At 34.9% G+C, this 24493-nt stretch overlaps 3 protein-coding genes across 3 annotated transcripts; 1 reads left to right on the forward strand and 2 right to left on the reverse strand.

Moving 5' to 3' along the window:
* On the reverse strand, window positions 1-3618 carry cxcl18a.1 (chemokine (C-X-C motif) ligand 18a, duplicate 1). Its single transcript, XM_059518293.1, has 4 exons — window positions 3298-3618; window positions 3070-3190; window positions 758-835; window positions 1-191 (listed from the first exon to the last, which is right to left on the reverse strand). Exons 1-4 carry the CDS (start codon window positions 3368-3370, stop codon window positions 110-112), a joined length of 354 nt encoding a protein of 117 aa, XP_059374276.1. The 5' UTR covers window positions 3371-3618; the 3' UTR covers window positions 1-109.
* A 2035-nt stretch (window positions 3619-5653) lies between these two features.
* On the reverse strand, window positions 5654-7143 carry LOC132111126 (C-X-C motif chemokine 9). Its single transcript, XM_059518294.1, has 4 exons — window positions 7048-7143; window positions 6240-6363; window positions 6070-6153; window positions 5654-5921 (listed from the first exon to the last, which is right to left on the reverse strand). Exons 1-4 carry the CDS (start codon window positions 7100-7102, stop codon window positions 5852-5854), a joined length of 333 nt encoding a protein of 110 aa, XP_059374277.1. The 5' UTR covers window positions 7103-7143; the 3' UTR covers window positions 5654-5851.
* A 9746-nt stretch (window positions 7144-16889) lies between these two features.
* On the forward strand, window positions 16890-18724 carry rassf4a (Ras association domain family member 4a). The gene is made up of 3 exons (XM_059518295.1): window positions 16890-17233; window positions 18218-18288; window positions 18514-18724. Exons 1-3 carry the CDS (start codon window positions 17106-17108, stop codon window positions 18681-18683), a joined length of 369 nt encoding a protein of 122 aa, XP_059374278.1. The 5' UTR covers window positions 16890-17105; the 3' UTR covers window positions 18684-18724.
* The last annotated feature ends 5769 nt before the right edge of the window (window positions 18725-24493 follow it).

Consider the following 24493-nt stretch of genomic DNA (forward strand, 5'->3'; position numbering starts at 1 on the left):
TATATATATATATACTACATCTACAAATTTCATCTACATAATACATATATCATGTATTTGAGCAAATAACAAATAGTATTTATACACATAAAAGGTAATGATTGTTGAATTAATGCCTCTTGGGCTTTTTTGCTCCATTCTTCTTCTTGAGCTTAAGACAGTCCTTCTTCCTTTGTGTGTTGAATTTAATCCTGGACAATAGAACAGTGAAAGGGTTTAATTATTGGGGAGGCCCGCAAAGCTGAGCAAGCAAAAAAAAAACAAAAAAAAAAACATGTTCTCAACCCTAAATCAATGCACACCATTAATTGTGTAAACACTTAAAATTCACTAGAGACCATATTTATCCTTACTCAAACATCTCAGAAAAAAAACAATAACTATATTAAATTTGCATAATGCAAGGTTTCTAGTGCTGCATATAGTAAGTATTTTTATTTATATTTTTAAAAATATAATATTACTTTAAAACATTGTCAATATTTGTATTTGACAATATTATAAATGTATTGATATGCTGTTATAGCTTTTGTACCTACATGGTGTGCAGAGAGGGAACCTATTGAATCTTTAGAAAGAGTATTTTCATGATAGTATTTGCTTCTGCCACAGAGTGGCAGTGATTTTAAATTAAAAAGTAAAATCACTTGTACCCAATTCACACTTTTTTATATAATTTTTATAAGTGTATTAAGTGTATTAATGTTATAATCAAATAATTTGCAGCATGATCAGAGGGCAGCTGTTGTTCACATACCTTCTCCAGCATCTTTGTAGTTTTTCCCCCTGCTTGGACTCTGCATTTAGACAAGCTTTTTTACCTGACAGCTGGACTCTGTGGAGGAGAACAGTGTGTTTTTAAATGTGTGCAAACCACTGCAAGCTATAAGATACAGCAACATTTGATCTGAGGGATTTATTCATGCCAGCTTTCCAAACAATCTTAATTTGAAGTCTTATATTAATTATACCGCAATAATTAATAAGTCTTATATAATTAAAACAAACTTAAGTCTCAGACTTAAAGCTGCAGTACGTAAGTTTTGTCTCTTTGTCGCCATCTCTGTTTGAAAACATGCAATTGTAGCTATTTGCACAATTATCTTCCTTGCGTGGGTTGTGAACTGGCACGGCGCCAGTGCGGATGAATCTAATGTCTGGATACTGCACTTTGTATTCACAGATTCTATATCTTGAAAGTATGACCCAAATAAGAGTTTTTCACTGGAAAATGTCATCAATGTCAATGTCAACAACTGGCATTTCTGTTCTGATCAGCAGAGGAAAAAAGCATTACTAAAAATTGCAGTATCAGTGGTGATTAAATCTAACGATTGGTTAGCTCATATCATATGAAACCATGAAAATTATTATTATTGTTATATATTGTTTTCAAATTGTTACATTGCATGAGTGCGTGTATTTTTCTGGATTACAATCTGCCATTTATTCCAGCTGCTGTGAGAAATGGCTATAGTCACCTGCAGCATCCTCACTTGCAATAAGGCATACTTCACAGTGTTTCAACTTCTTTACAGACTAGACATAATGACGCAGCACCATGCTCGAATTTCCTGCAATAAACCTACCCGTACCACTCAAATTGGAAAACGTTATTACAAGCTTACCATTGTGAATCGAACTAAAGTAAGGCGATCATTTCGAACACTGGCAGGTTATGTACTTGCTCAAAAATTTATTTTTAAACAAAAAAGTTACAGACAGCAGCTTTGCAGGTAAAGTGAGACATTTTAGTTTTGCATTTCACATTTCTTCCTTTTTCCTATTTGTTGTTTTCTCTGAGGCTATTTGAAGTAGTATTTTGTGAGGGGTAAGTCAATTGGCATCAGAATACCAATGAAAAATGATAAAAAATTATCAGACTGCATCTGTATTCGCTAGATTTTGCCATAAGAGAGCTAGTATTTCCAGTTTCTTGAGGAAGAGTTCAGTGGTATTATCCATATCATGCCCTCTCATGCCAAAATTCTAATGAAAATATTCTAATGCAAAATTGAACTTGTCATGGCTTGGTTTTGGGCTTCCCTCCAGATATATTATCCCAACTCACGATATGCCTCAACGTGACATGTTGTGTAATGTCCTCACACACAGCTAACAAATACATGGATTGTAAAATATCCAGGAGGGATATAAATGCATGTTAATCATTACAGACTTCTAGTTATACTACAGTAAAGTACTGAATTTAATAGAATAGTACAATATTTGCTTAGAGGCTGGGGCATCATGCACATTGAGAGGTCACATTCACTTACTTAAAATATATATTATTAAAAAGATGTTAAAACAATCATAATTGCATCTGGCCAAGACAGGCAGTAATCGCCATGTTTTTTAAAAAAATCTAAAAGAGCAACGTTGCCTTAACACCTTTTGTGTTCCACATGAAAAAAATTATAATAATCATGTTGAGTTTTGAGTGAAGCGAGGGCAATACATGAATTTCAGTTACGACAGTGTATCAAAGGTAAAAATAAAAATTCGGAAACTGCACATAAAATTGACTCATCTCATAAATCTTGGATCAGGACCTCTACAGCCCTGAAAGACAGCAGAGATCAGGACAACTAGATGAGCCGCAAATACAGATTCCCTGTAAACCTTGTCTCAGACGACTACCGGGACAAGACAATCTGCACAATCTGACTTTGCTGCAGCCTGGAATTGAACTGCTGGTTTCATCTGGTCAGAGCAGAACATTCTCCCTGACTGAGCCTAGTTTCTCCCAAGGTTTTTTCTCCATCCTGTCACTAATGGAGTTTTGGTTCCTTGCCGCTGTCACCTCTGGCTTGCTTAGTTGGGGACGCTTCATTTACAGCGATATCGTTGACTTAATTGCAAATGATTGCACATATACTATTTAAACTGAACTGTCATTTTGCATTATTGACAATATTTTCCTAATTAATGTTGTTCAGTTGCTTTGACACATTCTTTTTAACAGTCTATTTAAAGCACTATATAAATAAAGGTGACTTGACTTGACATCTTAAGGAGCACAACACATTCAGATACATCTGAATGAGAATGATACTTTGTACTCACATGATTTGAACCTTTTTGCAAAGAGGATCTTTCTCTATGATCCTGTAGTCTGTAATTTTTCTCCATTGCACTGAGCCAGTTTCTTCAACACACTCACATTTTTCTCGAATGTATACTGCATCTAAAGACAAATCCAGAAACATAAAACAATGTGTCCCACATCACCTCCATGACCAATATCTGAAAAATCTGTAAACTGTCCTGATAAGTATTTAAATGCTACTGTACCAGTGATGAAGTGTAAGCAGACTAAGATTAAGAGAAGCAGGCAGATGCTTGCTTGCTGAGTCCTGAAAGCCATTTCTCTAAAGCTGCGTCATTCACAAGAATGTCTCTCAAGTGTGTTTGCACTAGAGTGTGGACAGAACTGTCCTCTTTTTATTACTCACTTTCCCTCCTTAATGCATTTCCTGTTTTGCCATATTAAGCAGGATCAGAGTCACATGATTTCAGGTAAATGCTTTGAGACCAGAGAGGATTTCTCAACACTTGTGCACCTACATTGTGCAGGTTGGTTTTGTTGTTTGGAATGTTGTTTATATGGTTTTATAGTTAAATGCTTCAGAAAGTTTTTATTTGATCAAATGCTTTTCTGTATCCATTTAGGATTATTTGTTCAAACTGAAGGGCTCCTACACATTTGCCCAATGAGTTTCCAAGACATTTCCATAACTTTTATTAATAGATTTATACTAATAACTTGATTTATACACACACACTGTATATATGTATATGGTTAATAATAACTGTAAATATGATATATGGCCTAATGGTTAGAGAGTTGTACTTGCAACCCTAAGGTTGTGGGTTGGAGTCTCAGGTCTGGCAGGAATTGTTGTCATGGAAAGTGAATAACCAACGCTAGCTTCCTCCCTCAACACCACAAATGAGGTGAGACCCCCTGCCACAGCAATATTGCTGCCCAGTGTCCACTGCTCCGAGTGTGTGTTCACAGTGTGTGTATGTGCACTTGGAAGGGTTAAATGCAGAGGCAAATGCTGAGTATGGGTCACCATACCTGACCACGCATCACTTCACTCACTTTTCATGTGGTATATTATTATTATTATAATTATTATTATAATTATAATTATTATTATAATTATTATTATTATAAAAAAACTGAATCAACCAGACTGCACTAAGTTTTACCATCAAAAGTAATATTTAAGGGTTTAATAAGGTAGAAATAGTTCCTTAAGAATTGCATTGCACTTTTTACAGTGTGGCTCTTATTTTATAACAGAAAATGAATTTCCATAAATATAACTTCTCCAGACATGGAACCTTGGAGAACCTAACATTAAGTTAAACTTTCAGCATTGTACTTTGCATTTTGGTATTTTGATATTACATTCTAGTAAATTAGGCAGAAGATGGAGTTTTCTTTATATATATATATATATATATATATATATATATATATATATATATATATATATATATATATATATATATATATATATATATATATTGTGTCGAGTCAGCTGCCTCCTCCCTGATTGTCACCGGCACCCCGTCCTAAATCGCCGCCCTTCACCAGGCTTCCGACTGGAGTGGGTGTGTGAGAGGACGGGCGCTGGAAGAGTCAGGGCTGGCGGCGTGTGATGGGGCACACCTGAAGGAAATGGAGCCTCATCACCGCCGCTGTTTAAAAGCCCAACGCGCCTCTCCTCGGGGAGACCGGTCTCTTCCCCGTGCATGCACACTGGTGTCCTCGTGGGTCCAGGAAGTGTTCGTTGAGGGACTCCCGCGCCACTAGAGACGTGAGCGGCCGGACCCGCGATCCGGATGGGAACCGCACCCAACGGCCGTGTAAACGCCAGGATGCCGGGCCGTTCATCCCCTGCCAGCGCCGCGGCCAACGAGAGAGATGCGGCTGCTAGAGGAAGCCGCCGCCCCTCGCGCCCCGGACCGAAGAGGGGAGCGCGTGCGGCCGCCGGACTCCGCCCCTTCCCTGGACCCTTCCTCCATGAACACTGCCCGACCCACACGAACCCCGCAGCACGACGAGAACACCAGATTCCCTGTTTATTTTGGACACCCTTCCCCTTTGGCCACCTTTTATCCCCTGTTTCATTTAATTTTTGTTAATAAAAGCCTCTCCGGGGCCTGACGCCACGCCCACTGTGTCTGTCTTGTGCTCCTCCCGTCACAATATATATATATATATATATATATATATATATGTGTATGTATATATATGTGTATGTATATATATGTGTATGTATATATTCCTATGTATGTATATTTATATATATATATTCCTATGTATGTATGGAACCTCTAACATGATTTGACATCTGTTAAATTTAAGACATGAATTTAAGAATGTTTATTATATCAGTTTATTTTATATTAAACTTAAAAAAAATAATAATAATAATCTTCATGTGATCACTGAATACATATAAGAAAAGGGACATTTAAAAGAACAATATATATATGTACACATTATATATGTTTCTTCAGACTGGCCAGTACGTAAGACCTGCATAGGGCTCAACTCATCTAATCTATGTAAAACACATCAAGGTTAGAAGCTGTCTCTGTTGTATTATGTCTTCATTAAATGCCGTCCCTTGGCCTCCATAGATGTGCACTCCTCTGAATTCCTCGCCTTTTCTTATGTCCTTGGCTTGTAAATGTACAGCAGTGCTAAAGCACTTTGCACAACTTTGAAGAGAATTCTCTCCTTTGGATCTCTTATGTTCTTTGCCTCAGTATCTTTAGAATTTGAGGTTAAGATGTGACCTTCCTTGATTTAACCTGTTTCCTGTTTCTATGTCCTGGCTTTTGATCTTTTTGAATTGCGTATGCATTTTTTGCTGTCCTTGCCATCTTTTTGTGTGCTGGAAAAAAAAAAAAAAGAAAAAAACGTAGAATCAAACTCAGCAGATTAAGACATGCAGACCACCAACATATTTGGAGACGTTTGTAGTGTATGTTGTTTGGATAAGCTGTGCTTTAGAGACACATTCAGTATAAACAATCTCTTACCTTTGCCAACATTTCAGGAGTCTTTTGCCTTGTTGTCCTTCCGGACTGAGACACATTTGACTATTATTTTTCTGCAGTGTAACTCTAATGAAAAATACAGAGAAATAATAGGAAATGTAAATCCAATGGTGCATTTAGAATCTTATGAAAAGTAAAATGTATTAACTTACATGATCTCATCCTGTAAACATTTAGGTCTTTTTGGAGTGACTTTGAAATCTGAAATTGGTCCCTTGATTCTTATTTTAGCCTGTGGACACTCACAGGTCTTTGGAATGTATTGACTCTCCACCACTGTATTTAGAAGAACAGAAAAAATAATAATTATTAAACAGCCATGATGTGTCAAAAAAGTTCAGTGTCATTAAGATTTGTAAAAAAATATATAAATATAAATAAATAATTTTCTTCAGAAACCAATTTAAATGATCAAAACTGACTGTAAATGCATTTACAGTAAAATAAATGCTGTGTTCATTTTTCTATTCATCAAAGAATCCTTAAAAAAAAACTTTGTTTTCCAAAAATATTAAGCAGCACAAACTGTGAAGATAAAAAAATAATAATAGAAAAAAAAAAAATGAATGAGCTCCAAAAAAGTATATTAAAATTATTTCTGAAGGATCACATGACCCTGAAGACTCAGATTTGCCATCACAGGAATAAACTGCATTAAAAAAGTCATTTTAAATTGTAAAATATTTAACAATTTTACTGTTTTACTATTCAGCCTCAGTGAGCATAAAATACTTCTTACAAAAGCCTTCAAAATGTTTCAAACGTTAGTATAGACGTCAAATAACTAAATTATTATTATAATAAAATTATTTGTAGTTAAAGAACAGCTTGTTTTGCAGAGATGCAAGAAGATTTAATTTACTAGAATTCTGCCAACTCAGCTATAACCCAGCAGGTGCTCAGTTACTGTTTTAGTGGGTCTGGGAGTCTACTGTAGTTCATCTGTTCTGATCAACTCACCTGTTAGGAGGATGCTGAGGTTGAAAGCCAGCAAAGCATACACTGTCAGTGTCATGTTGAAAGTGTTTCTGTGTGTACTGTAAGTGCTCAGTAGCCTGTTGTCGTTTTATAGTCCCTTTGAGGGACTTCCCATCTCTTGTGTCACAACTGGAAATTCCAGTGCGTTGTTACTCCCACTGGCTCAATCCATTTGAACACAGATAATAGACAGCCTTTAAAGGGAATCTTTAAAAACATGTTCACATGTACATTAAGCAGGCTACGAGGAATTCTTTATTCACATTTCACCCAAAAATGTAAATTCTGTCATTATTTTCTCACCCTCATGTCGTTCCAATTTTTTTTCACTGTTGAAGCCATATGTATAGCTATGTGCTGGAACAGACTCAAATTCTTTTTCACAGAAAATATCCCTATCCTTAAAATGGAATCTCAATTGCAACCGTATCAGATTAAAAAAAGTCAACATCTCAGACTAGCCACTAATCATGGAGGAGAAGATATGAATATTAATATTGAGAAAGAGATTTGAGAGCTGCAGTGGTGTGAATATTTCAATTATAATTTTATTTCTATTGTTTTTTCTCTCTCTCTCTCTCTCTTGGATCTTGTCAGATGCATTCACCATTTTATTTTTTATTTTTTTAATTTCCATTGAAAAAAGTGATTATTGTTGATTCTTTCAGAAGGTCTGAAAACATGTCATAACAAGACTTACGGCAAGATGACACTTTATTCTGTTAACTGTAAGACCATGTGATTTCCCAATTTTCTTGTGATTACGTTTACTTGGTCCTCCTACACAAGGTTCATAGTTACTTTGATTCATTTGGCTCATGAATACTTTTTAAAGTGACATTACACGTGGTATGTCTTTATTCACTGTTAATCACACACTCATTCTTTCATGTTATTAACTTTGACTCATTCTCCTTGCTTTCTCTCCCATTGTCTTTCTCTTCTCTAGCTAAAAGCCTTTCTACTGAGGAACCCCACTATGGATCCTGACAAGACCTCCTATGTGAGGTTGAATGAGGAGACAGTAATTGCAAAGTAAATGTTCCACTTTTGATACACACTAAACATGCCTTAAAACCCTTGTTGTTAAATCATGTCTCTTTTTCAGGTCTGATATTTTGTCCCTTTTAAGAACGTACAACTGTTACCATGAGGGAAAAAGCTTCCAGCTTCAGATTCGTGAGGTATGTTAGGTCACAGAGAGTGAAAATAACTGACAAATCTTTAATTTCCTGGTTATTGATTAGATCTAATCAGGCCAAGATTTGAGTCAGAGTGTGTGAGACTGTAAAACAAAAAGACTATTGTCTCAGAATAGAAATGTGTGACACTGGAGTAAATCTAAGTGCACCCTTCTTAAAAAAAAAAAAAAAAAAAACTTGATTAGATGGTTCTAGATGACAAGTGATAGGCTCCATTTTTACACATAACCTAGTCCAGGTGGAACGATAACATAATCAGGGATATGTACTATGAGCTATCATTATTATATTGCTCTGAAATAATAGTGACTTTAATTTAATTTATAATCATACTGTATATTATGATCTTATATGTGCTTGCATAATTATTGCAATAATTATTATGTTATTATTATGCAATTTGATATTCTGATCATATTTTATTTCCTAGCACATTTTACAAATTCCAAACCACATCAATCTAAATAAATACTATTAATTTTGTCTTTAATCATTTATAAATGATATATAATTGTCAGGGAAGGATGGAAGTGAAAAACACCTTATATTCAGGTGTGCATAATTATAAAGGAGGTTTTCTTTTACAAATAAAATGAGCCAAAAAGAGATTTAATTCAGATTGAATAGTCAAAAATTATTAAATGGCCATGAGAAGGATGCAATACTAATGCAATACCATAAATTGCAACGTTAAGGCGTGACCATTGAAGAGGTCATTAGGTCAGCAGGGTCAGACAAAAACAGGTGAAGAAGAAAAGACACATTAACTGGAAAAAAATAAAAAATTAATGTGAGGAATTAGGTGTTAATCAGGAACACAATTTCCCAGAATTGCAATAATTATGCACGCACTGCACTGTGTGTGTGTGTGTATATATACATATATATATATAATTTTTTTTTTTTTTTTTTTTTACAGTACTGTGTATAAGTCTTTTTCTTATTCTAGTATTTTCTAGTATTTTCACCAACAAAAAATAGTTTTAAGTCAGTTATATCTATCTTTCGCTGTAGTGTGTCAGTTTACATTAACAAACATTATTTTTGCCATTAATTGTAATAATCTAGTGATATTTTTGTTTGCACAATTAGTCTGACAGCAGCCAGTGCTCCACACAGAGATCTGATTTTATCATCATCCCGTCTGTCTGGAATAACAAGAAGAAACAGAACAAACTGAGACTCAATCCAGAAGAACTGTGGAAATGACTAATGATGATGAGATCAGACCTCTGTGTGGAGCACTGGCTGCTGTCAGACTCCTTGTGCAAACAAAAATCTCACTAGATTACTACAATTAATGGCAAAAATAATGTTTGGAAATGTAAACTGACAGTTCCTGACACACTACACTACAGCAAAACATAGAAATAACTGACTTAAAACCATGTTTTTGTTGGTGAAAATACCAGTGGCCTAAGACTTTTGCACAGTAATGTATATATATAAACATAAACAGTATATGATTATATATTTATAAAAAATAAATCACATTATAATAATTAAAAGTCTATATGTGACCCTGGACCAAAAAAACAGTCTTAAGAGTTTTATTTTTTTATTTTTTTTTTATTGAGATTTATACATAATCTGAAAGCTGAATAAATAATGTATGGTTTTTTAGGACAGGGCAATATTTGGCCGAGATACAACTATTTGAAAATCTGGAATCTGAAAAAATCAAAACACTGAGAAAATCGCCTTTAAAGTTGTCCAAATGAGTTCTTAACAATGTATATTACAAATCAAAAATTAAGTTTTTATATATTTATGATAGGATATTTACTAAATGTCTTCATGGAACATGATCTTTACTTACAGTTTTTCTCAGTCACTTTGGTGCATTTCTCAAAACAGAAATGAAATTCTCAAAACTACTTGTACAACCTCCACATCATCTAGTCATTTATAGATATCTATATGTATATAGATACAGTTTTTTTGTGCAATGGTCTTACCCCTCAAAACATCTAGTCTTTAGTTCATCGTATAAGCCATTAAATGCAAAATGGTTAATCTAGTTGTCACAAACTGCCAAGCACACTTTTTATTTTTATTTTTACACATTATTATTAGACTTTTTGTCAATTTGGCATGAATTGTGCAATTGAATTTTTACAAATGAAGAGAATGTAGATGATACACCAATGATAAACCATTTCTCTGAAATAGCTCAAAGGTTCATCTCATGAATCTTCAGTTAGAAAGCATTTACTGTATAGACAGAGGCCAACACAAGAGTTACAAATTCTGAAAATAGACTTATTTTCATCTTTGTGCCCATACTTCCTTTTCCTTTTCTATATCACAAAAACATTGTAAAGGATTTATTATTTTTTTTTTTTTTTGGTCAGACCAAAGTGTAACTGGGAATACTATCCAGTCTCTTTCAATCAATATCCCACATACAGTAATGTGTAAATGTGTACTTTTGAAATGGATATATGGCATACATAAGCATATGGCATACTGTTCAGTACAGTAACTGTCATCCAAAATATTGCCATATTTTACATCAGAACATCCCTCCAGAGTACACTGTTATTTTGACAACATGACTAAGTAATTTGACTTGTCTTATCCGTAAACTATGACACAAGGACTTGTCATTCTGATGGCACTGACCTGTTCATTGACACAGATCTTTATTTTTGAGAGATGAACTAAGGATTTTGAGCAAAAGATTGGCTTTTGCAGGTAATCCATGGTGTTTTAATATTTGAGTTGTTTTGAGAAATGCACTTACTGTTTTGCAAATCTCAAGGATGATTCGAGAAATCTACCAAAGCGACTGAGAAAAACTGTAATATCCTAATGATTTTTGGCATAAAAGAAAAATTGATAACTTTGATCCATACAATGTTTTTTTTTTTTTTGGCTATTACTAAAATTATACCCCAGTGACTTAAGACTGGTTTTGTGGTCCAGGGTCACATATTACTTTGTTAAAGAAAAAAATATGTAACTTTACGTATCTATTGGTCAATGATAACAACAAAAATCACTTTATCCCTTTATCAGTTTTCACAATGATGGCCTTTACAAGGTCATGGGAGAGAGGCAAAAAATATCTACAAATTAGTCAGTGAACATGACCGAGAGTACAAATAAGCTCCTAATAATTTCCAACTTTTTTTGTAATCGGAGGTTTGTCTGATCTGCCAGCAAACAGGAGACAATACTGTACACCACATTGTTATGATCTGTTAAATTCATTACAGTCTCTGGGAAATCCCTGCAGGCTGCTTGTGTTTTTTAAATGAGTTTAGTCAAATTTAACCTCAGTCAGTATGAATGTGCATGAAAATACTTTATATGCATAATATATTTGCAACTAAACGCCATCAATGTGTATGTGTGTGTGTGTGTGTGTGTGTGTGTGTGTGTGTGTGTGTGTGTGTGTGTGTTTTACAGTGTGTCGTATTCTTGTTTGTGTCTGTGTGAGTGAATGATTTACTTTAAAATCTTATGTGACTGAATGAAGAGAGTTCTTGCTCAAACATTTCTTCAGCTTACTGTTACACTTCCTGTTTTTGAATTTATTAAAGAAAATGTGTATTGTTGAATCTGAGTCATTTACATTTGGCAAAGTTCTAGGAACTAAATGACGACATGCCTGTGGTGAAAAACCTGTTTGGTAAATCCACTGAGTAATTGCTCATTGAGGGCATTAGAAAATTCGTTTTTTCTTTTATTCAAGATGAGCACATGAGACTGAGTCACAGATATTGTGAGAATAAACTGATACTATCATGTGATAACTGTTTAGAGAGAGAAAGAAAGAAAGAAAGAAAGAAAGAAAGAAAGAAAGAAAGAAAGAAAGAGAAAGAGTACAGAGTACAAAGGCTGATGAAAGACACATTGCGTAATGTTCATGGGAAAGTAAGAGTCCTGAAAGGAAACTAATAAGTGAGCAGAAACGTATTAAAGTGAGTATTCATGTAGCAATTTCCATTGAAGGTCATTCAAAATTAGTTGTGTATTATGATAAAATACAATATATAAAACAAAGATGATTTACTAGTGTCTGGTTTATTTTTGAGGACTCAAAAACATGATAGATTACTTTTTCCCTTCTCCTTTTCTTTACACGTTATGTGAAAAATAACTTTCAAGTTGTACCGCGGCTAATGCCATGGAGATAAATGTGTCTAGTTTAACAGCCTAACCTACTGTTCATAAACAGTTCCATCTAGAGGTTTTTGTAAGAAAAACACTTCAGTGCAAAATCGTATTGCCTCATGGTGTTTGTTTAGACTTAATTTTGAGAGTTGAGAGATTATTCTCAGACTCCACCCACAGTCTGTTCACTGAGCATCATATTGGACATTCGACTTTTTTCACAACTTGCAGACGTCGAGGTACACCAATTCTGGGAACATGTTTACACAGTCAGTATACTAAGGAAAATCTAATAACTGGAATTGACATTTCGTCAGGGTTGTGCATCACATCTATGAGTAAAATCATATGCAAAAGCATTAAAAGTTCCTCTTTTGTAAGCAATTCCTGTGAAATAACCTGTAACATAACATCTATATAAATAGAAAGAAACTCATGTTTAAACACATTTTTTATAATTTTTCCTGGCCTTTCTGTGTAGTCAGTCATAGACTTGCGGTGTAATTATTATTATTTTTTATTAATTATTATATCTATAAACAATTTTTTTATAATGGGATTAATGTGATTGTAATGGGTGGAAAACACTAGAAGCCATTAAAATGAAATGAAAATCTACTATCTATTCTGCATTACATATTGTAAAATTTGTATGATTCATGATGATACTACTAAAGAAAACACTTATTATCAACATGTTTCCTCTGTCTTCAGGTGACAGGTCAGAATCAGAGCGTTTATTGAAAACCCTTTGCTTGTGTTTAAGATAGTGCTGTAAAATGTAAAACTTACATGCAGCCAACAGAGGATGCTCTTAGACTCTGAAATGGGCTTAAAAGGACAGTTCGCCCAAAAAAGGTTTTGACATAATTTTCATACGCTCATGGTTGTTCCAAACCAGTACGAATTTCTTTCTTCTGTTTACCACAAAAGAAGATATTTTGAAGAATGTCAGAAATGATGACAGGATTTTATTTTTGGTGAACTATCCCTTTAAGCTTATCTCTCACAAATACAGTTCAGTATGTTATTTCTTGGCTTGGAAACCTGATGTGATCGCATGCGGTTCTAACCACAAAGAAAACTGCTGTTTTATTTTAGCCTCTGGCTTTGTTTTTATTGCAAAATTTGCTCAAGGGATAATACTGTGGGAAGTTGTTCCTGATCTGTAAAAATGAAAGTTTACAGAAATATTTATGTCAGTGATAAATAGCTAGAACTGCCATAATATATTTAGTAGCTGATTGTAATATGTAATAGATAGATAGATAGATAGATAGATAGATAGATAGATAGATAGATAGATAGATAGATAGATAGATAGATAGATAGATAGATAGATAGATAGATAGATAGATAGATATACATTTTAGTAAAGGACACATGCAAGTCAAAATACATTCTTAAATTTTATTTCAAAAAAGCAACATAGAAAAGCGTGACTTTAACAGCATGTAAACATTAGCATATTTGTACAAAAAGTCTGTTCAGACAATAAATTAAAAAGTTCAGTTTATGATATCCTCCATTGAGTTCATCCATCCCATCCATACCCTTTGCTCATTAAGAGTAACCGCAAAGCAGCAGGTGCACTGTCAGTCATGCGCAAATCCTCTCCCTGTGACTGTGTGTCTGCGCAAACAACCAGTCCAGTGGGTCATTAGTGCCGTGGTCCACCTGACTGTTGAAGCTCACCATGACTTCTTCCAGACCCAGAGAAGCGCGGGGGTGCTGCAGAACCCCGGAAGCACTGCGTGAAGTTGGGGCAGAGCCCACATGCTTCCCCGCATTACGCCTCTGAGTCCTGGATATCCTCAAAGGACCACAAGCAGGCTGGGCAAGTTCTTTGATGGAGTTCATGTATTCCTCCATGGAATGTGAGAGGTCCTCGTGCGACTCTGTTATTGTCGGTAGAGGAGGCACAGACAAAAGTAATCTTCCGGGTTTCATCCTGGAGAGAGAGGAGATACAATTAGTTATTTGTGCATTCTGCATTTGCAAATGAAGGTTCTAAAATATATATATATATTTTTTTTGCACCAAGGCCACATAAGAACTATTTTTATTTGTTTCCCAATGGATCTTTATAGTATGTAGCCTATAGTTGTTCTTAGAATGAACAATGTTTAAACAAAAATCTTACACACTTTTCCACTATGAAGCATTAATTTTGGTTAATCAATGAACCTTTCAGTGATCAGTCCTTGTGTGAAGAACTTCCACACTCTCAAATATAAAGCATCCAAATGGGTTCCCAATTTTGGGTTATCAAAAGAACCTTTTAAGTGAATAGTTCTTAAAATGACAATTTTCTTATTGTGAAGAACATCTTAATATTCCAAAGAACCTTTTTCCACTGCAAAGAACCCTTTGTGCAGTGGAATGTTTCCATAGATGTTGAATGTTCTTAATGGAACCATAGATGCCACTGAAGAACCTTTATTTTTTAAAGAGTGTAATGACATTTAAAAATCAAGAAATGTTTCGTTTTAATGACCATATATCATTCAGTCAATCAAATATCTCAAACGTACCTGTAGGACAAGCTTGTAGGATCACGGTGCTGATTGTTGTGAAGAGGTTGTGTCTGAGACTGTGTTTGGTTTGATCTGGTTTAGAGGCAGCGCACTGCCCTTTATAAGGCCACAGCAGTATATGACCATAAGCCAAGGCTAATGACACTAAATTTAGCTAAGCATTGACCTTGCATGCCTGACAGGAAGAGTGTGTGTGCTGAGCGGAGAGTAGAGAGGAAGCTAACCAATGGTACCCTGCCACAGCCGCCCTGAATGTTTACATCGCAGGAACAATGAGGCCCTGGGAGCACTTAGCCCTCCACCTACATGACACTTGACTGCACTCACTCGCAATCACAACAGCTCCCAACACCATTACACTATTTTATTTTGGTCACAGGTTTTTGTTGAAGAACAGGTCCTCAGAGATCCATTGGGGAAAAGTCTGGTGGGCTGCAGCTCTGACCTCTGTCTTACTTTGTGACTGTGTTGAATGATTATTTAGTTAAAGAATATCCTGCTGAGGACTGAACAATTGAGAATTAAATAAAGTTCTGTGTAATCAGAATGTGAATTCTTCCATCTATATAGGCTAATTGTGTAAATGTCACCATAAAGCAGTTTGTGGTTAGTTTAATTAATATAGAGTTAATATGGATTTTTAAAGTTAAAATGCAGCTGTGGTATTAATATTAGATGCAAATTATAATGTGCACATGTGAATTGTGTTTCCTCACCTCAGATTCACCTTTCAGCTAAAACCAAAGTTATACAGTAGAGCTAAGAAAGGTGCACATCAAATTAGGTTAAATCCTTTAATTGTACAAAAAATAGAAGGTTTTTCATGATCTGCTACAACTAGTTATTTTAAGTAGCTGTCCTGCATGTTGTGGTTTAATCTCTGTGGTATATTTAGCTCTATCAAATGCAGTAGTAAGACAGTATTGTGCCTTGCATGTGAATGGAAGAGACAAATCTACTTTGTTGACTTAAGCCTTGATAAGATTAGCACTGCGATTAAGTGGCACGTTTCTGCTTGAAAACATCTGCGTCTATCTATCTATCTATCTATCTATCTATCTATCTATCTATCTATCTATCTATCTATCTATCTATCTATCTATCTATCTATCTATCTATCTGTCTATTACATATTACAATCAGCTACTAAATATATTATGGCAGTTCTAGCTATTTATCACTGACATAAATATTTCTGTAAACTTTCATTTTTACAGATCAGGAACAACTTCCCACAGTATTATCCCTTGAGCAAATTTTGCAATAAAAACAAAGCCAGAGGCTAAAATAAAACAGCAGTTTTCTTTGTGGTTAGAACCGCATGCGATCACATCAGGTTTCCAAGCCAAGAAATAACATACTGAACTGTATTTGTGAGAGATAAGCTTAAAGGGATAGTTCACCAAAAATAAAATCCTGTCATCATTTCTGACATTCTTCAAAATATCTTCTTTTGTGGTAAACAGAAGAAAGAAATTCGTACTGGTTTGGAACAACCATGAGCGTATGAAAATTATGTCAAAACCTTTTTTGGGCGAACTGTCCTTTTAAGCCCATTTCAGAGTCTAAGAGCATCCTCTGTTGGCTGCATGTAAGTTTTACATTTTACAGCACTATCTTAAACACAAGCAAAGGGTTTTCAATAAACGCTCTGATTCTGACCTGTCACCTGAAGACAGAGGAAACATGTTGATAATAAGTGTTTTCTTTAGTAGTATCATCATGAATCATACAAATTTTACAATATGTAATGCAGAATAGATAGTAGATTTTCATTTCATTTTAATGGCTTCTAGTGTTTTCCACCCATTACAATCACATTATTCCAATTATAAAATTTTTTTTTATAGATATAATAATTAATAAAAAATAATAATAATTACATTATTATTAAAGTAAATATTATTGAATTGAAAGCACTGCATTGTTCAGATGCTCAAGAGATTGAGTCATTGTTCAATCTCTTGAATAATACAGTTGGTACCTGTGCTATATTGTTGTACTCCTCCTAAAGTGATTTTCCATAAATTTACCACCTCCAGTCGAATATCTGCTGTTTTCAGCTGCCTCTTCAGCACTTGAAACAGAGCTGAGACACGGGCCAGCAGGATTTCCTCCATCTGACAAAACAATTAATGTTTATGATTATTATTTCTTGCAGGAGGAGGGTGAGCTGATCATGGAGGGTTTACTCAACATCTCCTGGGGCCTGAGGAGGCCAATCCGACTTCAAATGTACGATGACAAGGAGCACTTTCACCATGCCTGCACGGGTGCGTGGAGGTCCAAGGGCTCAGAGTCCAGCAGGTGGGTGGAACTGCCTGAATTCTGCTGCTACACCAGACCCAGATGTGTCTTTTCCTTCATTGGGTCATAACTCCATCTGTTTCTCTCATTAACTCAGTCATAGATGTCTCAAGACCTGAACCAGGATTTGATATGGGCGTAGGGCTTTTTTGTAGGTTAAATGGCTGCTCCTTTATCTTTCTCGGTCAGCTCAGATTTGATCATACTGTATAGCTGTGTACTTTTCCCTAAATGCCAACAAATTATGACTTTTAAATTTGATGCACTTTTGTCATTCTGTAGGTGTTTATGACTTGTGGCCACTGTTAGAAAGTTTTGTTTCGAGGAACATTTTGACATTTGGGTGGAACTAAGTGAAAGCTGCGGTTATGTGGCATTGCTCTTCCACCCACAGAGGAACTGGTTATTCAGAGTCCTGGGCTACTTCTTATTCTCACGTGCAGCACTCTTCTCTGTCATGGAAATTTTAATCAGCTCTAAGCTGCAGTAACCTTGATTTGATACTGTGAGCAAAAAGATTCAGCACGTGAGGATAATCATTGTGCTAGGTGTTTATACAAGTAAATAGTAAAATTGTGTAGCAATAATAGATAAATCATAGAAATCAGGGGTTTCTATTTCCAAAGAAAAACTCAAGTTACTCTTTTTAATAGAAAATCACTCATTTAAAGTTAAAAATAATTTAATTTATTAGTTAATTATTGGCATTTTCCAGGTTATTGTAATAAGTAAAACTAAAACCATAAATGTACCAAATATTAGTTAATAGTTATTGTCAATAGAAAATAAAACTCATATGTAAAATTATTTATTGAGATGGACAAACTAAGTTTTCTAACTGTTTCCTTTTACTAAACCTTTGTTAAAATAATAATAATAATAATAATATACATATATAAGCTATTTCTATAACTCAAATGAAAATTATTTTTATAAAGCTTAGTTTTCCATTATGTATTTATAATTATGTTTGATTTTTTACAGGAATGAAAATGCTGAACACCAGTTTTGTTCAGAGCACAACAACAACAAAATCAGTGCCTCATCTGCACAAAGTGAGTATGAAAATGATCCATATCTCTCCACACACAGTTAGGAAAATCTTATCAAAAATGTTATTGATGTGTGTTGTAAAATTGACAACATTGGTGGTTGTTATAGATTATATTTTTAACTGAACTAAATGTACTGTATATCTAGATGTTCAGCACATGTTTTCAACACATCAGTGAATGCCTCATCTTAATATTAGCATGCTCTTGTTTCTGGTTCTGCTTCAGGTGTGGATGGCGCTGAGGAGGTCGTCCCTCAACTGCTGAGAACAAGTAGTGACGCAAGCTTTGTGAATATCCAAAGAAGGTCCAAAATCCACAACACTGCTGATTCACAGAGGATAAAAAGACACCGCTTCTCCATCAACAACCATTTTTACAACCACAGAGTAATCTAAACACAGCCTTTGTGTTAAGTCATTTTTACTTCAATATATTACAGTAAAAAGCACAGTTAACCTTAGTGCACTTGAACAGTGACTATCTATAAAACTTTCACCTAGAGCTCAGCAGGGCAGTGTCTCAGATGGAAGGCAGGGATGAGTTGGAACTCCTCCATGCTCCAAGTTCAGGACAATAGTACAATAGAGCTCAATGAAAGACAGCAAGCCTTGTGCCTGGCAAGGAGCCTGCACTCTAATAGTGTCACAGAAGCATCTGCGATAGGAAGTGTCCATCGTTTAAGTGTTTATGTTGTACATCAGTGTTTTGAGATGGATGCAGGTGCTGAGAGGCAGTGTTTTCCTGTTCAGGCCTTTCCCTTTGGCTGCACAATGTGCTTTTATTATCAATTGTCACCTGCCTCTCTCTCTCTCTCTCTCTCTCTCTAGATAGATAGATAGATAGATAGATAGATAGATAGATAGATAGATAGATAGATAGATAGATAGATAGATAGATAGATAGATAGATAGATAGATAGATAGATAGATAGATTATTTATATTATTTAGGTTTTTTAGGTACGCTTTTTTTATTCATTCATATATATATACTTTATTTTACATAGTACTTCAAGTTACTGAATAAAATAATTGTCTGTTGACCAAGATAAATTGATGACCAGATTATATTACCTGTCATATTTATTTAATTATTCCATATTAAGCAGTAAGAACATTTTAGTGCATCCTATATTTTTTCAAATCACATATGCCAAATTTTACACTAACGGTGTACCACATATTTTCAAAAGATTACACAATTATTTATTGCTGAAATGTATCTTTGTTTTGCACATTTTCTTTACAGACATCAGTTTTTACTCCATCATATGGATCAATGACTAATGTGCGAGTGAACAGCACTTTGACAACCCAGCAAGTTCTTAACCTGCTTCTTAATAAGTTTTGGGTAAGTTTTCTCTTATTCAGCTGAATGTCACAATCATTTACTTCTTGATAATTCGCTGTTTTGTACTTCGGTACATTTTGAGAATAAGGCAGATGAGTTTGGCCTCTACCTAGTCCACGAATCAGGGGTAAGGCTTTGCATTCTTAACTTTACCCTATTTTTAACAAACGTCTGATCTGAAGGTTATATGATTTTTTTCCCACATATTTTGTCTTAAACAAAACTTAAGGACACAGAATCCTTTGTTATCTCGTCTGATACATGGCCCATGTGAAAAAAATCGCCAGAATATTTATTATGGAAAAGGACCTTGGTGAAGAGATTACATATGATGTAAGTATTTTGCACATTTGTATAGTTCACAATAGGTCATTCAGAACATGCTTTCCCTGGCAAACTTACATTTTGTTGTTCAAATATAGATACAGTAAACAATAGTCACTTCCAAATGCCACATATCAAGTCTAATTTTAGGAAACTATCTTAGGAACTAACAATAGTACAAATTTTTCAATTGCAGAATAAACATTCATTGTAAAATGAAAATGTTGATGCACATGTGCAAGTTCTCTGCACTGTTTTTGTTAACGTTCAAAGTATTGTGTGCTTAAATTTCATTGTCTTACAGGTTGCACAGTATATTACGTTTGAAATGCCTGTTTTGGACAGTTTCATAAAGAAATTGAAAGAGGAGGAAGAGAGAGAGGTTTTAAAACTAACAAGAAAGTAAGTTTCACAAAATTCTGTTTAAAAAAAAAACAACACAACAGTTTATTCATTTTAACCTGTTGTACTTTTGTTTTTCACAGACACAGTGCACTGAGGTCAATGATATTACAAAAATTGGATGGCATCTCTAACACTGCAAAGTATTTGTAAGAAAATGTGCTTACAGTTTAGATCAAAGGCATCTTCTCTGTTGTACAGTCAACAGAAGTGAGCAACAGATTGCTAGTTTAAGGTTTTTCATTTTGGTGAAGGCATCAGTGCAATAATTAGTATATAAAAAGTATAGGCTACTGTAATTAACAACTAGTAATTAGCAACTGTAAGTATTTTACCTACAATACTATGTTACAAATTACATAGAATGTTATTTTATGATGCACTTATGCTCCATGACTTAAAATATTTTTTGTTTTGTTTGTTAAACTAAGAACATATACACTCCTAACATGCTTCTACAGTAACAATATTACCTTTTTATACATTTTAAATTGTGTTCATTTGGCCTCATGTTTGTTTTGCTAACACATTGTACAGTATCATGTGAGTTTTATACTCAAAAATACAATTTCTTATTTATGAGACTTTTTAAAATTCCAGCAGACTTTGGACAACATTAAAAGTCAGTTTGCTATTATCATTATATTTAAAATGGATGCTCATTAACCTATTCTTACAATACAATCTCTTAGTGCTTCATTACATTATCTCAAATCATTGTTTTATTGCTTGAGAAAAAAAGTTGTTTCCCTCATGTTCACAATGACCATTTCTTATTGTTCTTTGTGAGTCAGTTCCCACAAGTTATAAAAGCTCATCTTTTTGAGAGTAAGACATGAAGTTAGTGCCTTCTGGCTGGAGTGCCCATAATACACAATGGAAGGCATCCTGGGAACAAGGAACATTACATTATTCCATGTGGCTCCCACTTCCTTTAAACTTTGCTCTTGTGAACACTTGTCAGTCTTTTATGCCACTAAACATACACGATTCCAAAAAAGTTGAGACACTGTACAAATTGTGAGTAAAAAATAAATGGAACAATTTACAAATCTCATAAACTTATATTTTATTCACAATAGAATATAGATAACATATCAAATATTGAAAGTGAGACATTTTGAAATGTCATGCCAAATATTGGCTCATTTTGGATTTCATGAGAGCTACACATTCCAAAAAAGTTGGTAGAGGTAGCAATAAGAGGCCAGAAAAGTTAAATGTATACAAGGAACAGCTGGAGGATCATTTTGCAACTTATTAGGTCGGTTGGCAATATGATTGGCTACAGCTACTGTATTGGAAATCACAACATGGGCTCAGGAATACTTCCAGAAAACATTGTCGGTGAACACAATCGACCGTGCAATTCACCATTGCCGGTTAAAACTCTATAGGTCAAATGTGCAGCCATTTTTACCTGGGCCAAGGCTCATTTAAAATAGACTGTGGCAAAGTGGAAAACTGTTCTGTGGTCAGACGAATCAAAATTTGAAGTTCTTTTTGGAAAACTGGGATGCCATGTCATCCGGACTAGAGAGGACAAGGACAACCCAAGTTGTTATCAGTGCTCAGTTAAGAAGCCTGCATCTCTGATGGTATGGGGTTGCATTCGTGCGTGTGGCATGGACAGCTTACACATCTGGAAAGGCACCATCAATGCTGAAAAGTATGTCCAAGTTCTAGAACAACATATTATGCTCCCATCCAGACGTCGTCTCTTTCAGGGAAGACTTTGCATTTTCCAACATGACAATGCCAAACCACATACTGCATCAATTACAACATCATGGCTGCGTAGAAGAAGGATACGGGTACTGAAATGGCCAGCCTGCAGTCCAGATCTTTCACCCATAGAAAACCTTTGGTGCATCATAAAGAAGAAAATGCGACAAAGAAGACCTAAGACAGTTGAGAAACTAGAAGCCTGTATTAGACAAGAATGGGACTAATTCACTATTCCTAAACTTGAGCAGCTTGTCTCCTCAGTCCCCAGACGTTTGCAGACTGTTATAAAAAGAAGAGGGGATGCCACACAGTGGTGATCATGGCCTTGTCCCAACTTTTTTGAGATGTGTTGATGCCATGAAATTTAAAATCAACTTATTTTTCCCTTAAAAAAATGATACATTTTCTCAGTTTAAACATTGTATGTTATCTGTGTTGTATTCTGAATAAAATATTGAAATTTGAAACTTCCACATCATTGCATTCTGTTTTTATTCACAATTTATACAGTGTCCCAACTTTTTTGGAATCGGGTTTGTAATTCTATTGTATGATGTTAGTTAGCACTTAATAACTTGATTTGTAATGACATCACAAATGTATTTTTATATTCATTATATTTGTGAACAATGCAGGACTATTTCTGGCTTCAGTAATACAAGCTTTTAAAATCTTATGTTCTTTTTAGCACTATTATCTGAGGAAACCCTGGAACGTAGCCTTTTGTACGACTTGTATGCAGTTAACAAGAGCATTTCGGCTTCTGTGTTGAGACCTTTTAACTGGTCGAGTTGCTATGAACAATAACGTTACCAACAAAATAATCATTTGACATCGGCAAATGTACTGTACAGTAATATACTGCCCCCTTCTGGCCAGTAACAGAAACAGTTACTGTGTTATGCTTCATCAGCGAAAGTACCTATTTAAAGGCTGTAAAATACATTTTGTACGTTACGTGTACAAAATGGCATATTAAAGGCAGGGTAGGTAAAAAAATGTATAAAAAACTTTTTTTCCAAATTTGTTTAAACTTTATTTATATATCAATACATAATTAAAATGTAAGTACTCTGAAAAAGAAAGTATAAAAATCGAGTGACTGTAGACCTCTCACAACTGTTTTAAAGACAGCTCATTATTTCCATTCACTCCACCCCCTCCCTTCTGGGCTCCTTCCAAAGCCTCTACTACGGCTCGCTAAGTAATGTTATGTTAGCTATGTTACGCAGCTACGTGTGCTAATGACACATGCTTCATGAAAAAAATATGTATGATCAAAATACAAAAAGAAAGATTTACCTGTCCAGCAGAAATAAAGCCATCAAGGAGTCACTTTTCAGCCCCTTGAGTTCCCTCAGTTCTCGCCATCGCTGGAAAGCCACGCCGATATAAACTCGCGTTTTATTTCTTTATTTCATTGCCTTTTCTTGTACTGTTACTGTCTTCCTTTTTTGCCTGGTTTGCCTTTACTAACTGCATAGGCTGGTACTGTGAATTTTGCTTGCTGTTTCTCTGCCATTGTTTTGGTATTCCTAGGATCCGTGCCTGTTGAATCAAAAGTGCTGTTTCCTCAAATCAAACGTGCACGCGCAAGTGGGCAGGTCATGTGTGGCAAAAGGGTGGTTGCCATGGTTGCGAGAGAGTGACAGTCGCCTAAGCCAATCCTATGTTTCGTCCCGAAATGGAAATAATGAGCTGTGTTTAATACAGATTAAACGGTCTAAAGTCACTCGATTTGTATACTCTTTTTATCAGAGTACTTACATTTTAATTATGCATTGATATATATAGAAAGTTTAAACAAATTTGGAAGAAAGTTGTTTATACATGTATTACCTACCCTGCCTTTAATGTGGATAATTATAAATTCAAGACCTGCCGTTGTTTTCATTAGAGAATGTCATAATTTACATTTAAACTGTTAAAAAGGAAAAGTTAAGCCAAAAATGCTTAATAATGTAATTATAAACTATTTCATTTTTACCATTTCCAAAAGTTAGCCACACCATCAGTGTCAAACAGCATGACCTTTCCTCTGAATACCATGCTAAAATAAATAAATACGAAAAATAAATAGCTAGGCTATTTATGTATTACACATGACCGGCATCACTTTTGGACATCTGACAAAAACAAATAATAAAATAAAAACAATAAATTAAGTACCGAGTGCTTATAAAAGTAAACGGAATTACTTCCGACAGGGCGTAGTTTGTCGTGCGCAATAAAACTAAAGACCTGTTAAAATAGACCTGTTTAACATTTTCAGACATATAAAGTAATAGAGGGGAACCATGCAGACATCATATTTCCACAGAATGACTGAGTCAAGCGTCTCGGTGACGTTGAGGAGTTCCGTTCTCGGGGATCAAGTGCAGTTCAGGGAGGAGCGTGGACGG

The sequence above is a fragment of the Carassius carassius genome, chromosome 30 (assembly GCF_963082965.1).
Source record: "Carassius carassius chromosome 30, fCarCar2.1, whole genome shotgun sequence".
NCBI classification, from domain to species: domain Eukaryota; kingdom Metazoa; phylum Chordata; class Actinopteri; order Cypriniformes; family Cyprinidae; genus Carassius; species Carassius carassius.

Excerpts from the sequence above, each read along its gene's own strand:
- cxcl18a.1 (XM_059518293.1), bottom strand. The coding sequence starts at position 3,370 with ATGGCTTTCAGGACTCAGCAAGCAAGCATCTGCCTGCTTCTCTTAATC. Across the intron at positions 3,191-3,297 it reads CTGCTTACACTTCATCACTG|ATGCAGTATACATTCGAGAA; the intron begins GTACAGTAGCAT and ends ATTTGTCTTTAG. Across the intron at positions 192-757 it reads CTACAAAGATGCTGGAGAAG|GATTAAATTCAACACACAAA; the intron begins GTATGTGAACAA and ends TCTATTGTCCAG.
- rassf4a (XM_059518295.1), top strand. The coding sequence starts at position 17,106 with ATGGAGGGTTTACTCAACATCTCCTGGGGCCTGAGGAGGCCAATCCGA. Across the intron at positions 17,234-18,217 it reads AAGGGCTCAGAGTCCAGCAG|GAATGAAAATGCTGAACACC; the intron begins GTGGGTGGAACT and ends GATTTTTTACAG. Across the intron at positions 18,289-18,513 it reads CAGTGCCTCATCTGCACAAA|GTGTGGATGGCGCTGAGGAG; the intron begins GTGAGTATGAAA and ends GTTCTGCTTCAG.
- LOC132111126 (XM_059518294.1), bottom strand. The coding sequence starts at position 7,102 with ATGACACTGACAGTGTATGCTTTGCTGGCTTTCAACCTCAGCATCCTC. Across the intron at positions 6,154-6,239 it reads TGTTTACAGGATGAGATCAT|AGTTACACTGCAGAAAAATA; the intron begins GTAAGTTAATAC and ends ATTTTTCATTAG. Across the intron at positions 5,922-6,069 it reads CTCCTGAAATGTTGGCAAAG|CACACAAAAAGATGGCAAGG; the intron begins GTAAGAGATTGT and ends TTTTTTTTCCAG.